We start from the raw sequence: 15,403 nt of genomic DNA, 5'->3' as shown, positions 1-15,403 counted from the left end.
ATCAAAATAACTAGTGCGCCTGTTGTGTGTTGGGGGTCTTCTAATTGTCCACTGAGGGCAGCGAAGAAATAATGAATGACTTTCTCTTTATAATCCCTCACACTGTGTCTCTCTGTGGAGCAACTAGAACTCTATTCATCATGTCAAGTGGTCGGTTAGAATTGGGACAGGCCTCCCTGTCTTAGCTTTATGTCCTATTCAGGGAAGAAATGTCTGTTATTACTAGGAAAGAGCTGATGGGGCTGGAATTCTGGGAATAAAAAAATTACCTAATCCCAAACTCACTGCTTTTTTTGTTTTACTAGACAGCTTTTTATTTTATTTTATTTTTATTTTTTGGCAAATCCAGGAATTGAACTTAAGCCTTTGTGCTTGCCAGGCAAGCACTTATTCTACTGAGCCATCTTCCCAGCCTTAGATAGCTTAAAAAAAATACATACATACATATGTGCAGAAAAGGGCAACATGCCACAACTAACCCAAAGCATAAATGTGAACCAAACACATTTCATGACTACAAAAACCACAATGGCCAACATCTGTGACTGGCAAAACTCCCACTTGAATGTGTGGAGACTGGGATTTCTTAGCATAATGCAAGTAGCACATAACAAAAAAGAAGCTCACAGGCTAGGTAAAGCATTTGCCTAGTTTGTGCAAGGCCTAGGTTCTATCTCCAGCACCAGGAACAACAACAACAACAAAAAACCTGTAAGAAATTTGGGATGAGTAAGAAAATGACTATTTATGTCTGTATATATATACATATTTTGTATAATTAATATTTAAGAAATAACACTAAAGAGTATACAGATATAAATTATATATTGTGTATGTTTGCAAATGCTTCTCCAAGTTTCTTCTATTAAGCCCTTGGCAGGAAGACAGATACAGATATGAAGGTATAACAACATCAGCCATCTTCACATCAGAACACAGAAAATACCCTGCACATGGAGCTTCTCCTGAAGGTGAGGTTTTCCTTGACTTCATACTGGGTAGATGGGAGCAGCCACCATTCGCCCCAGCTCTCATGGACCCTGCCAGGCTTGTGTGCCCTGTAGGGGAAGGAAACTGTTAGCCTGGGGGAGTACAAGACCAGGCAGCAGCAGGAACTGCAAAGAACCAGCTCCCAGTGGAAGAGAAAAGAACCACCCCTGGACACCAAGGCCCACCGGTGGAGCAGATCTGAGCTTCCCAGCTGTGTTTCCCATCAGCTCCTCTCCTGTGACCTTGATGGGCCAGGTAGTGACTTCCAGGAGTTCAGAAGCCCCTGGCTGCTGGAATCTGAAGTAAAAGCTAGGTCACCCTCCACCCTACAGAGCTGTCATACCCAGTGGAAGGCACTGCTGAAAGTTGCTAGTTGATGTTGCTTACTGTCTGATGGTTGGTGCTTTTAGGAGAACAGTCAGAAACAGTAACAAGAAAGCAATATGGAACTGAGAGTCAGCCCTGGACCAGTCCCACGTGGGAAGAGACACGCTGCGCTTCTTCTGGGTTTAGTACCCAAATGTGGAGGACAGAGAAGGACTCGAAGATCGGAGGATCCAGGACAGATGATGGAGGGACCGTTTTGTGTTGGGCTGAAAGGCGTTGTCCTATCTGAGGGCGTTTGGTGATCCAGGATTGGGTGTCCAGAAAGAGCAAGCGGAGAGGAGGTATCTGAAGGTGAGTGAGTTGATGGAATTTGAATTCCGTAATTGCAACTTGAATTTCTGCCATCAACTCCAGGCTGCGCTGCAGTGTTTTTCTACAAAGGAAACAAAAAATTAGAAAACCAAAAACCCTCTGCAGCGTGGAGCCAGAAGGGATGGAAGTGGGTTAGGGTATTATATAAGCTCTTCGAGGGAGGGGAGATGGTCTTTTACGTGCGTTCTTTTGCAGCAGCGGAGCTCAGCGGCAGGAGCGGCTCAGGTTGATTTAGAGCGCGGATGACAGTGGCCTGGCGCGAGCGCGCGGCTGACGACAGCGCGGGTCCGCTCGGTTTCCATGGAGACGGGCTGGAGCAGCGGCGGCGGCGGGGCTGTCAGCGCGCGCGGCTGCGATCGCGCGTCCGCGGGGGTCTGCAGGAGGAAGGAGGAGGCTGGGGCCGGGACCCTCGCGGCAGACATGGACTTGCATTGTGATTGTGCTGCGGAAACGCCGGCCGCGGAGCCGCCGCCGTCGGGGAAGATTAATAAAGCTGCTTTCAAATTATTCAAGAAGAGGAAATCGGGTGGCACCATGCCCAGCATTTTTGGGGTCAAAAACAAAGGGGATGGGAAAAGCTCGGCTCCGACGACGGGGATGGTGAGGAGCAGGACCCACGACGGGCTGGCGGAGGTAGTGGTGCTCGAGGGGGGCAGGAAGGAGGAGCCGCGAGGGCCGGGCGACGCCGGCGGGGCTCGGCCGAACCCCGGGCCCCCCAGAGCCGCCGCGCCCGGCCTGGGTTCTCTGGCGCCCGGCTCCGTGGCCAAGTCCCACAGCTTTTTCTCCCTGCTGAAGAAGAACGGAAGGCCGGACCCCGGCAAGGGGGACCCCGCGGACGCGAGCAAGGCAGCCGGCAAACAAAAGAGGGGGCTGAAAGGCATCTTCAGCAGCATGCGCTGGCACAGGAAGGACAAGCGCGGCGGCGAGGGGCCGAGGCCGGCGCGCGCGGCCGCCCCCGGGAGCTTGGTGCTGCCGGGCTCGCTGACCGCCAGCCTGGAGTGCGTCAAGGAGGAGCCGCCCCGCGCCCAGGATGCCCCGCGACACCCAGCAGGTGAGCTCGGAGGGGGACCGCAGGCGCCCGCCGCCGCCCAGCGCGCCCCGGAGGGCGAGGCCCCGAGCCCCGGGGGCGCCCAGGACAGCAGCCCGCGGGCCGAGGACGCGGCAGGGCACCGGGAGCCGGGAGCCGGCGAGGCGCACGCGGTGGAGGCCGAGGACGCTTCCAGGACAGGGGACGTTGCGCCAGAGACCGTCCCCCTGGCCGACTCCGAGGGCGGCAGCGCACGGGCGTCCACAATCCCCGACCCTTCCTCTGTCGATCCACCCTCAGACCCATCGGCCGATCGTATTTGTTTGATGTTTTCTGACGTGACTTCACTGAAAAGCTTTGACTCTCTTACAGGCTGCGGAGATATTATTGCAGACCCCGAGGAGGAGGCAGGTCCCAGCTGTGACAAGCATGCCCCCGGGCCAGGCAAGCCAGTGCTGTCTAAAAAGACCCCCGGAGGCGTGGTGGCCTATCAAGGAGGCGGGGAGGAGATGGCCAGCCCAGATGGGGTGGACGACACCTATCTCCAGGAATTCTGGGACATGTTGTCCCAGACCGAGGAGCAAGGGCAAGGGCCCCAGGAGGCGGTGGCAAAGGTGGCCCCAGTCCCGGAAACCAAGGTGGCGCCTGAGACCTCTAAAGATGCCCGGGGTGCGGAGTCAAACAAGGATGCGTCCTCGGTCAAGCGCAGGAGAGTCCACAGGGTCCCCACCGAGCTGCATTCGAAGGAGGAGCCCAAGCACTCGGAGAAGGAGCCGCAAGAAGGTGTCCCCAACAGTGACGAGGGCTACTGGGACTCCACCACGCCTGGCCCAGAGGAAGACAGTGCGAGTAGCGGGAAGAAGTCGGGCCTCCCCCGGGACAGCGACAGCGGCGACGCACTCTACGACCTCTATGCAGACCCGGATGCCAACCCCGCCGGCCCCCCTGCCAGCGAGGAGACGGCCGGCTTGTCCCGATTGAAGCCGGTATCTCCAGGTACCATCACCTGTCCACTGCGAACACCAGGCAGTTTACTGAAGGACTCGAAGATCCCTATTAGCATCAAGCATCTCTCGAACCTTCCATCCAGCCACGCTGTTGGGCACCAGCAACCAGCCAAGAGTGAGTTACGCAGAACAAAAATACCAGTCTCCAAAGTGCTGGTCCGAAGGGTCAGCAACCGGGGCTTGGCTGGGACCACCCTCCGGGCAGCAGCATTGCATGACAGTGCCAAAAAGTTGTGAGGTCTCGAAGCCTAGGTGGATGGGTGGCATGTCCAGGAATACAGCTTTTCCCTGGAAACCACTAAAAAAAGTGATTTAGGACTGTCCCTGCTCCTGAACCTGGACCATGGAGGTCTTTGCACTGGGAACAGGGGCAGGATACTCCCACAGAGTCAGATGCTTCGCCTGGAATTCTCTCAAGATGAGTCCCTGAGAATTATTTTTGAGCACTTCTGTTCCCTCTTTTTACCTTTTTAAAGCTCTTTTTCTTTTTTTTTTTTTTTTTTTTCTTTCATGCACTGAACACTAAGAAGTCACCTTCACTTGCCTTTGTATAAAACAAGACAACCAAACCTAAGTTAGAATCATGCCAGGGTGCTGGGCTGTGCTAGTCAGAGGGCCTGGAGGAGCCATTGCTGACTGCCGGAAGACCCCTTGCCCTCCCTTGGTTCTTTCCTTTTCCTTTCTGGGGGCGGGGGAGGGGGAGACCCTTTACTGTATCACTGTGTGGAAACCACCTACAAAAACTGAAAGAGGGAGGTAGTGATTGACCTAATAAGGGTATCAGGGATTGGTAGAAAAGATCCCTAATTTCAGTTCCTAGGTATGCAAATAGGTAAAGATTTTCCCCTAGGAAAATGAAGGAGCTTTTAGTTTGGTTGTTTGAGATCATTTGGGGGAGAAATAAAAGGCTGAGCGAATAGGTTTTGTTTTGTGTTTTTGTTTTGGAATCTCCCTCCTCCACCCAGTGCAGAATCAGGATCAGGGAATGATTTCACTAAATGCCAATAGACACAATCTTTTAGCATTTATAAACTCCATCCTTCTCATGTGTAGATAATGCACATTTTACAGTTTATTCCACTTAACATTTTATAACCTGTCAATAACCTAGAATTTAAAATCTGGTCTTATAGCTAGATATGATGACTGTCCCCAAACCATCAAGATTCTTTTATGTACCATAACCTGAAGTAATGCTGGCTTTGGTTTTGGTTTATATGAAATCCTTATTTTTTTTTTAATCTATTGTGTGACTGTCCCAGAAGAATGGTTTTAACCTGTTTTAATTAAGAATCTGTTTCTTCCCTCAAACCCTGGTTTTCAGAATCTTGGTTATAAGATTTTGAATCCAACCATTCCTCAGTGGTCCAACATGAGGAACACATAGTGAAAGAAACAATAGAAAAACAAGGTTTTCCCTGTCATTTGAATTTTGCTTCATAGATTTATGGCTGAGACAAGTGTGTTCACATTATATTGACAAGCTTATGTATTGTAAATGCATTATAAAATTTTTTAAAGAAATGGTTTCAATTATATGTATCTTTCTAATATTTCATCTGAAACTTTAACTTCAGAAAGGGTTATTATATGCCTTGGTAGTTTGAATGATAAAGTGAGGCAGTTCCTCGAATGCTATTAATGTCTAATGCCTAAATTAATATCCTTTTTTGAAATATACTCCAGTGTGTCTGAGCAAAAGGCCAGAGCTCCTACTTGGAGGTAATTCATCACATCAGAAGGACTATATATATTCCAATGATACCAAACATATGTAAATGACATACACACTTGGTTACTTCTCCCTTTCCAGAGGGACTACTAAGTAATGAACTGTTGTTTTATTTTTAAGCTTGTTTTCTATTGTGTAAAGGAATAAAGAAGGCTAGTTAAAATTGGAAAACCCGTTTAATAATCTGAAGGAAGTAACAAAATAAATGGGCATTGAAGGAAAACAAATTTGAACCGGTAACATAAAGCAGGCTGTTCCTCCTTTTAAGTTTGCAATGATTCAATTAGAGGATGGGGTATAGGTTGGCTGAATTTCTTTATGAGTCAGTTTAATAGCTTTTATACATTGTCTCAGATTTTAAATGTTATTTCAAAGTAACATTTTAATGGTTAATTTCCTGTCTGTACAGGAGGCCCTACACGCAGGCATAGCCTTAAGCATTCTGAACACCCTACTAGAAATCCATTGAAGCATCTCAGACAGGCTCATGTTCTCAACTGAGTACAAACAAAATAATCTATAAATATTTAGATTCAGAAATATTTTTACAATTACTTTTGTCCTTGAGAAAGAACTTTAAATTTGATTTAATGTTGATAGCACAATGTAGACTTAAACTACAACAAATTAGAACATAAATTTTATTTCCAGCTGCAAAGCAAAGGATCCATATTTTCTTCTTGTGTGTTTTCCTGCATGGATTTTATTATTCACTGTATGACTCCATTGCTGAGTTTTATCTGTTCATTTTTTTCAACTGTACTCGAAAGTTAAGAATACCTGAACTGATGATAGTATTATCTTGGTAAAGGTAATCTAATTCTAAAATACTAGGATAATTTATTTTTGCTTTCACAATTTGGGGAATTATTTCTTCACTTACACTACTTTGCTGTCTTCTCTTTGTAAGTGAGAGAAAATATTAGCAAATTTTAATTTCTCTTCTTAATTAACCCCAAACTTGTTTTATTTCTTTTTCCTACATTTTCATGATTTTTAAACTCTATGTCTCTTAAGAATTGCACTCAAACTGGTCAAATGAAGAATTCAGGCCATACATTAAGTGGCCTCCTCACTCGGTGGGACTCACCTCTGTGGCAGGAGGAATGGTATGTGGTCAACCTTTTTTAAGAGAAAAGGTTGTAGTTGCTTTCTTCTACTAAGAGCTACTTTGTCTCATTTGACTTTATGAGATTGGTTTTCTAGAATTTTTCTGAATGTACATGCCAATTATTAATATATTCTCTAATAACTGTCTGAGGATTATACAAGCCTATTTTTGCTGATCATTTAAGGGAAGGGTTACATATGAGCATATGCCACCTTTCCTAATATATATGAACCTAAAATTTGTGGCTTAATGCCCTTTGGTTAAAGAGATGCCTAAATCAGAAGGGGGAAAGCCATGTTGATTGTTGGATCAGAAGTTATCAATTTAATACTTCTCTACAAAGACAGCCAGACTTTAAGGATTTTTTTTTTTTTGCTCCTCGAATGCCTGCAGGGCACTTTTGGCTGGCTGGAGTGTTGTGGGGATCGAACTACAGCAACCTGAGGCTCACAGCTTTGTGGAAGCAGCCACTTAAAGAACTGAGCTAGGGCCAGGCCCCCCAGACTTTAATATGTGCATTGCACGTCCAATGCTACTTGAAACATCTGCTCTAGTTCTGGTGATCCATGGTGCTTTTATTCTTCTACTAGCACCAAGTGGAAGAGATTTTACATACTACATTTTAAATAACTACAAAAGGAAATGAGCTTTTATCATTTCACTTAATAACACAATGGCAAATTGAACATGAAGGACTTTCTTTAGATACATTTTCCACAAATGATCTGCTTACTTAAGTGCAAAATGTTTAATCTATGAAGGTGATGACTTGCCAGATTTAAAGGTTTTATCCATTCATCTCAATAGTTGTCAGATACTTAAATAAACATGCTGTTAAATGAATATAAAGATAGCCCTTTGCTGACACACTATTAAGAAAAAAGGCTATAAGCAGGTGTTAAAATTGGAACACTCTGAAAGTTTTCCTTATTTACATTTTTATCAGGTTAAATTTTGAAAGTCATGGTTTACTGTGTGCTTTGTGTAAAGAGATCAACTCTTGTAGCTTTCTGCCTCTGTTGTCATCATAGTTGCTTGGGGCCCTCGGGTCGCAGGAGTGGGACCTGGACATACTGTTACCATGTTTGGGCCACAGTAACATGTGGGCATGCAGTCCTTGCTTGCTAGTAACTCTAAATTTCTCTCTTGAAATAGGAATACAAGGACTAGACTCCACCATGCTTGGGTTCTGTTGAGGCAAGTCCTAGGACACCCATATTTACGTGGCTCCCCTTTCTACTGTTCAGAAATTCAAGAATATAAAACTATTGGACTGAGAATGTGGCTCAGTAGTAGAGTGCTGGCCTAGCATTTGTGATACCTTGGGTTCAGTCCCCAGCACTGAAAATGAAACTATTGGAAAAAAATCCCAATTGCTTTTTTTTTACTACAAAGATCTCCCACAGGTTAAAGAATAAGAGAAATCCAAATGCCTCAGCTAATCCACTCCCTCCTCTAGGCAGACTAAGCAATGAATGTATTTCTCAAGATTAGAAATTCTTGATTCTTTACGCAAAAATATTTATAAAACAGTTTGGGACCAAAGAGCTAGTAGGCCAGGCCAGTATCTTAGGCAACCAGGGCAGGAAAGTAAAAGCCACACCCTGACTTCATAAAAATTGGAAGGCTGCTGCTGTCAGTGTAATAACTCCCCAGGTGCAGTCCTGAGTTCACACCCTGTGTTGCTCTGAGCTTTTGTGGAAGCTGTCACGGAGGGCTTCTTAGGAGCCTTACCACTGAATCAGGGCTTAAAGGAGACAGTTTGTTTCAACAATAGCCACTTACAAGGAATGTGATTATCTCACTGCGGATAATATTTTTAGAGGGCAATTCAGAAGACTAGTTTCATAATTATAGAAAGGAGAACCTCCTTGAACTCAAAATAGGAAGATTAAAATAGCCATGAAGTGCTGAAATGTTTTCGATTGATGTTTACTTGAATTCAGCGCAACATGTATTTATGGGACATATGCTATATCTAATACTTAAAAACCCATTTAGTGTGGGCCTCACATATAGCTATGCCATAACTGGATTTTCTTAATATTCATTAAAATCATTTTTATTTTACTGGTGCTAACTTTTTTGTATTTGTTGCTTATTGTTTGTGGAGTGGAAGAGAGTGGGGTGTATGAAGCGACACAAATTCCTCTACAGATAGTAATGATAACAAGAATTAAATTTGTTGAATGCTAACTATGCATTGGGCACTGCTAGAAGACTTATACATATTTATTTAGTTCTCTTACCAGTCATAGGGGGTTGTGACATTACTTCCCTAGTATTACATTTAATTTGTCCTCCCCTCAACCTCCATATCTATCTCGCCTCTCTGTCGTCTCTGACTCTCTGTGTCTATCTCTTTTCCTAGTTTCTTGGAAAAGGCTATAAATTCTTTACCATCTTTCAGTAATTTAAGAGCCTGGGACTGCTTAAGTCATTAGCAATTCGTGGTCAGCAGGAAAAGCTAACCGTTGTCCATGTAGCAGAAATGGATTTTATGCATAAGGGAATGGTGCTTGTGGGCACTCACGGGAAAACTGCCATGCTTCTGGAGTTGGAGTTGGTGGGCTAACAGTTGGCCTTCTTTTGAGAGTAGCCCCTCCCTCCTTCTGTAGCTTTTTTCCAGGGATTAACATGGAAAGGACAGACATAAAGCTCTTCTGTTGTCCTCGTGATACATCTTCCCTGATAGGATTTCAGTCATTCCAAGCACACTGCACTTGTTTTTCTACCTTAAGCCCAGTCTAGGCTTATGCTGGGTGTGCTGCACCTGTTGTTGATTTGCTTGTTTTTGTTATTAAGTCCTAGAAAGAATATTTAACATGAAATCTATACTCTTGGTGGATTTTTAAAGTGCACAACAGCATTATTAGCTGCAAATCCACTGTTGCACTACAGACCTTTAGAGTTACTCATCTTGGCATAACTGAAACTTTACCCCATCCATTAGCAATTCCCCACTCCTTGCCCCTCAACCCTTGAAAGCCACTCTCTACCCCTTGGTTCTATGAGTTTGACTGTTTTTGATGCCTCCTATGAGTGGAGTCATGCAATAATTGTCCTTCTCTGGATGACTCCTGTTACTGTGCATGAGGTCCTTCAGCCTCACCCATGTTGTATACTGCAGGATGGACTTCCTTTTAAAGACTGAATAGTATTCTGTTGTATATGACATTTCTTCAATCCATGACTCTGTTGACCAACATGTAAATTATCTCTATAATCTTGACTATTGTGAATAATGCTATAGCAAACAAGGGAGTAGAACTATGTCCTCAAGATCTTGATTTCAATTATTTTGGATAAATACCCAGAAGTGGGGTCACTGGGCAATTTTAGTTTTGATTTCTTTAGGATGCTGAGTATTGATTTCTCTAGAGGCTACATCTGTTTACATTCCTACCAACAGTACACAAGGGCTCCAATTTCTTCATTCCTTCACCAACACTTGTTACCTGTGGTATTTGTTTACATGGTAGCCAACGGGGTTATCCTTTGCCTTGAGATAATTCTGAACTCCAAAAATAAGCACTTCTCTCTTTGAAAAGTGGTGCATCCTATGTTCTAGCTAGGGCTATTGAATCCTGGTCTTTGTTTTCTGATTTAGTCATTAATTCAACTAACAGCTATTGAACACATTCTTGGAAGTCACCATCAACGTGAGTATTTTATATTTGATTGTAAAATTAGCATAAACTGTTTACGATAGTGGCAGGAATGATGTTTTGTCCTTTATGTTACACTGTTAACTTTATTGTTCGCAAGAACCAGGTGAGCTATATATTGGCTCCATTCTTCAGAGAAAGAAAATGATACTGAGAATGGTTCAACATTATCTGGGCCAAAGCTATCAATTCAGCAACTAACCAGGGCAGAAACCACAAATCTTACTCTAGCTTATGCTATAGTGCTGTACTGATAAATGTTTCAGTCATAAGGTTCAATTTTTGTATTATTTGTTTTAAGTAAGAAACGGATCAAAGTTTGAACAGTAAGAGTCAGGCTAGAAAATTTTATGATGGTGGACACTAGGAAAATGATGACAACTTTAGTGAAAAGTGAACTTTAAATAAAAGTACTTGGTGGCCTTTAAAAAAATCTAACACTAAAATCATTTAATCTAAATTACTAAAATTAATCTAAATTACTGAGATTGCTTAGTTTACTAAATCTACGCCTACAGTTAGATTTTGGAATCTATTGGGACTTTTTTTTCCCACTTATACCTATCAGAATTTTGAGCCAAAAAATTTTGAGCCATATTGATAAATTATTTGAGACCTACACACTACCTTGTCTATACACAGATTTCACAATCTGAAGACTGTTTTGTCAATAATATAGCCAGCAAGGTGATTTTGATGGTGAATTCAACACACTACAACCTGTATTTTTTCCCTTTTGACTCTATTAAGATGTGTCAATATTTAAAGAAAATCAGTTTGAATTTGTATTGCTGTGACACTAATGAGATTATTTTATTGTCATATAGGCTACATATACGTGATCAATTTTTCTGACTTTGAAATCTCATTTTAATGAGCATTAGCAGAATAATTCAATAACAGTGTTCATTTTATTAATTTGTAAGCTGGGGCAATTTTTGGAAACCATCCAGTAACTGAATGCAGTAACGCTTGGCTCTGTGTGAGAAGATACACTTCTAGTGACACGCAGCACTGGTTCCTATTATTTGAGATCCATTAGGTGTTCTCAGACACTTCCAGATCTGGACCATGTGATAGACTCAAGAAAAATACTAAAAGTGGCTAGACCAATGGTATAGGGATGTAGAGTAGATGCACAATAAATACTTGTTGACATGTCATTGAAATGGTCTCAGGTAGCCTGAAGGGACTGGCAAAACTTCTAGGTCACACCTCTGTGGCCACCTTGCATTTCTCCACACAACACGTTTATGTCTAAGTAAAGAGAGAAACTCTAACAAAGCACTATTTGACACTTCATTGCTTCCGGGATAAACTTAACTGAAGCTGGAGGAACCAATAGTGGTTGATTTATTAATAATATCAGGGATGGTCTTGGAATTATAGGCAAAGTAAATTCCTGTCCTTTTCACTAGTCACCAGCTACCTGTCAGGCTCATTGTGAACTTCAGGTTTTGCCCAAGTTATTTATGTGAAGTATCTCTGTGTAATATAAGTAATTGCAGGTTATTTGAAAATAGCAACAAAGACAACCCAAATGAAAAATTCCATTTCTACAATGAGTTTTCCTGAAAGTCAGGCATGTCACTGAGGACAAGCTTTGGGCTGTATTATTTTTGTGCGCAGGAGGAAAATTGTTAGTAGGTTTATAGATATTATTTTTGTAATAGATTGTTAAACCCCTGAAAAGCATCAAAATTGTCTCCTAGAACTAACTCTATGTTTTCAAAACTTGTTTTCAAAAAGGATTCTAAATAACAATAGTGTCTTTTCTCCCTTCTCCACTCCAACAGTTTAATGGGATAGATGAATCAATGTTTATATTTTTAAACTGTAAATATTTTATTTTGGGTATTTTGTATATTTGTTGATATAATTCCATTTTGTGCATACGTACCATTGTGCATGTTGCTGTTTTTGATAGTCACTCTTTTAATGAATGTAAGAAGCTTGGACTAATAGCACTTTTCTTGTTTCATTTGACCATCGTAACATGACTATAAATGCTGCCATTTTAACTGTTGTGTATAATCCAGTCAATAAATTTTGTTGCTCCTTTGCATTTAGAGTGAATTCTGTTGGTAGCTATTTCTCTAAGATCAGTTTTATTTCTGACCTCTTTGATTTTCAGAAGCCATACTAATGATGGGGATAACAGTGATGTGCAGTGGTGTGTGTGTGTGTGTGTGTGTGTGTGTGTCTTTGTGTATGTTTGGATAGTAGAAAGACCAACTGGGGGCCCATATTTCTTCTTGAATTTTATAGACAAGTGAAAAATTATTGTTAGATCTGGCCAGCTGCCTTTTATAAAGGCTATTTGTGATTTAGACTCTTCTTTGGTTCCTGGGCCTTTTACTTAGAAAATATTCATGCCTTATTAAGACTTTTTTTTTTTTTTTTTTTTTTTTTTTTCTTTGGTACTGGAAATTGAACTCAGAACCTTGAGCTTATCAGGTAGGCGCTTATGCCGCTGACCTACTTCCCCAGTCCTTTGCATGCCTTATAATCCCCTATGAGGTTGGTTAGTCCACCATAACTATTGGGGAACAGTCAAATTAAGGCCTTTGGAGGTTTCTAAAGAGTTATTCTCAGGCTGGGGAGATGGCTCAGTGGAATAAGTGCTTCTCTGGCAAGTGCAAGGGCCTGAGTTCAATCCCCGGTTCCACAAAAAAAAAAAAAAAAAAATTCTAAAAAAAAAAAAAAAAAAAAAAAGGAGCTATTCTCTATTTGTTGTTTGTTTCTTTTTTGCTAGTAGGTCTTCACTTCCTCTAGTTTATAGGCTTGAATTCATAGTGTTTTCAAACTTAATGTACAGAATAATGATGTTGTGCCATTTTGTATTTGGAAGCTAAGAACTGAAAGCTCCATAAATTGTTCTGAGGGATGTGTCCTATAAAATAGGCTTTGCACACCATGGATGCTTACATTTCTCATAAACACCAAGAGAAATTATTTATCTGCAGAACATGATGAGGAATATTTCCAAAAGGAAATTTGGTTAACACATAAATAATCACAGTAAATATGCATCAGCAGAGTCACAAACAGTAGGATAGGCAGCTCATAAAACCTTTACCCTTTCTGCTGGCATTCCTCTTCCTCCTAGCTCCCTTCATTCCTCTCTCTCTTAGAATTAACATGGAAACCACTCTGAGGTAACTTAACCAATCTTCCTTTAATAAGACATTGAGGAATCTACATTTCAGAGTTCCTAGGAAGTCTGTCCAAAAATCCAAAAGAGTGCAAATGTCAAATTACCTGAGACTGAGTACTTTTTGAAGAAGAGTTATCTAACTCACAGCTCAGGTGGTCCAACAGTACAGCTCCAGCATGTGCTGACCTCCAGTGGGTGCTTCACAAGGTACCATGGCACAAAGCAACCATGTGTTCAGGAGCGTAGAATCGAGAATGCAGGGGGACTCACGTGAGGTTCCCGGCTTGCCTATGATGGCCTATTCTTGTGGGAATCATTTCAGCCACAGGGGCCCTGCATGAGTCTGTCCTAAGGATGATGCCCTGGCTTAATTACCTTCCACTGAGCCCCACTACTTTTAAGACTACCAATGCAAATTGCTAGACTGGGCCCAGGCCCCCAGCATGTAGCAAGCATCCTTTTGCCAAGTCAATCTTCCCCTTGACTGGGTGACAAGCCATATCTAAATTGTAATACCAAGTTTAGGAACCAAACAGAGTCTGGGTTTGCATCCTGGTTTAAACATACTAATTCTATCAAGACAAAATCCTTATGTTCTATGAGCCAGAGGTTTCTGCTCCATAAAATGAAGATAATTAATTTTCATTTAATATTACCTAATTGCATTAACTTTTAGAAAGGTAGGGGCCCAAGACAGAGTATTGTCTTTTGTATGTGTCCATTTAAGTTCCTTTTATTAACAGTATTTATAAAAATTAAAACTTCATTCACTGAGGATGAAGTATTTTTGAGAATTTATTTAGATATAAGCAGAGCCAAAGTAGACTTCTCTGATGGGAGTAGAGTTGATTGGGTGGGTAGAGAAGAAGTGTGCTTGTACAAAAGCAGGGAGACAAATGGGGGCAGAGAGTATTTTACATGTGCATTGTTTTGGGACATACCTGAAATTAAAAGGTTTTATATGGTCAGGAGAGAGTAGAAGGATTAAACAGTCTTTCTGAAAGAAATTGGGGGTAGTGATGGAGTTAAATTGGGGCACTGGCAGCTATTTGTCAAAGGAGATCAAATCAGAAGAGGATGTGCTTCCCCAGACACTAAAAGATGGACCACAAGAGGTAGCAGAACCCTAATGGGAACCACATATCCAGGTGGTTGAATGCAGTAAAGGTGAATCTTATGTGTCTAGGAAAAAGTAACTATATGAACTTGAGAGACAGACAATAACTTACCAGGAAGGCAACTTCTCCTATTCAAGCAATGAATGCAACAAGGGCTGTGCTCTGCGAATCTTCACCCCTGGTTGGCCTCAATTCCTGAACACAGTTCACATAGCAAGCATCCTTCTGCCTCAGGTAGGATGTAGGATTCTGGAACCTAACATACACTGTACAGCACCCACAAATCAATCTTCCCTAGTACTTATTTGGAGCAGCACTCTCTTCTCTGATACCCATAGACTTGTTGGTCAGGCAGGATGTATGGACAAGTGTTGGTCTCTAGAGTGGACTCACTGGGGGAAGTTCTAAAGGTGAACACTTCCTATCTATCAAGGTCTAGAACCCTGAGGAAGCAACCATGAATGGAAGAGGAGTGCAAATGCAAGTTCTCAGGGGATAAGATATTGTCACAAATCTAAATCAAAGGAACACAGCAGTGAAAAACTACCCTTGAATATTTCCCAGCCACCTAGGCCTTGTGTTCTCAGATTTCTGCCCACATTCACACATGTCAGGTGCTCATGAGCCAGCAGGAATATTGGGTGGTAGGTGATGGACAAGGAAAGGGATTGTAGCAGCTTGCTTTCTATGGTTGTGACAAAATACCTGAGGTAATTAACTTGTAAGAAGGAACAGTTTATCAATGTAATACACTATGTCAATAGAGCGAAAATTAAAAACCACATGATCATCTCCATTGATGCAGAAAAGGCTTTCGACAAAGTCCAACACTCATTCATGTTCAAAGTCCTACAGAAAATTGGAATAGATGGCCTCTACTTCAATCTGGTAAAA

The 15,403-nt window shown here is 42.3% G+C and overlaps 1 protein-coding gene across 2 annotated transcripts; it reads left to right on the top strand.

Moving 5' to 3' along the window:
* The first annotated feature begins 1,989 nt into the window (after positions 1 to 1,989).
* On the top strand, positions 1,990 to 3,960 carry Amer2 (APC membrane recruitment protein 2). 2 transcript variants are annotated; one of them, XM_004631035.1, is made up of 2 exons: positions 1,990 to 2,740; positions 3,089 to 3,960. In XM_004631035.1, the coding sequence occupies exons 1-2, from the start codon at positions 1,990 to 1,992 to the stop codon at positions 3,958 to 3,960; spliced, it is 1,623 nt and encodes a 540-aa protein (XP_004631092.1). The 2 variants fall into 2 exon arrangements, with proteins under 2 accessions (XP_004631092.1, XP_004631091.1); XM_004631034.1 differs by having other exon boundaries at positions 1,990 to 3,960.
* Positions 3,961 to 15,403: the final 11,443 nt, after the last annotated feature.

Source organism: Octodon degus, unplaced genomic scaffold, assembly GCF_000260255.1.
Source record: "Octodon degus isolate 3935 unplaced genomic scaffold, OctDeg1.0 scaffold00038, whole genome shotgun sequence".
NCBI classification, from domain to species: Eukaryota; Metazoa; Chordata; class Mammalia; order Rodentia; family Octodontidae; genus Octodon; species Octodon degus.
Note: the sequence above shows the minus strand (reverse complement) of the source record. Positions and strands in the feature narration are given on the sequence as shown.

Coding starts and splice junctions, on each gene's coding strand:
- Amer2 (XM_004631034.1), top strand. CDS start 1,990: ATGGAGACGGGCTGGAGCAGCGGCGGCGGCGGGGCTGTCAGCGCGCGC.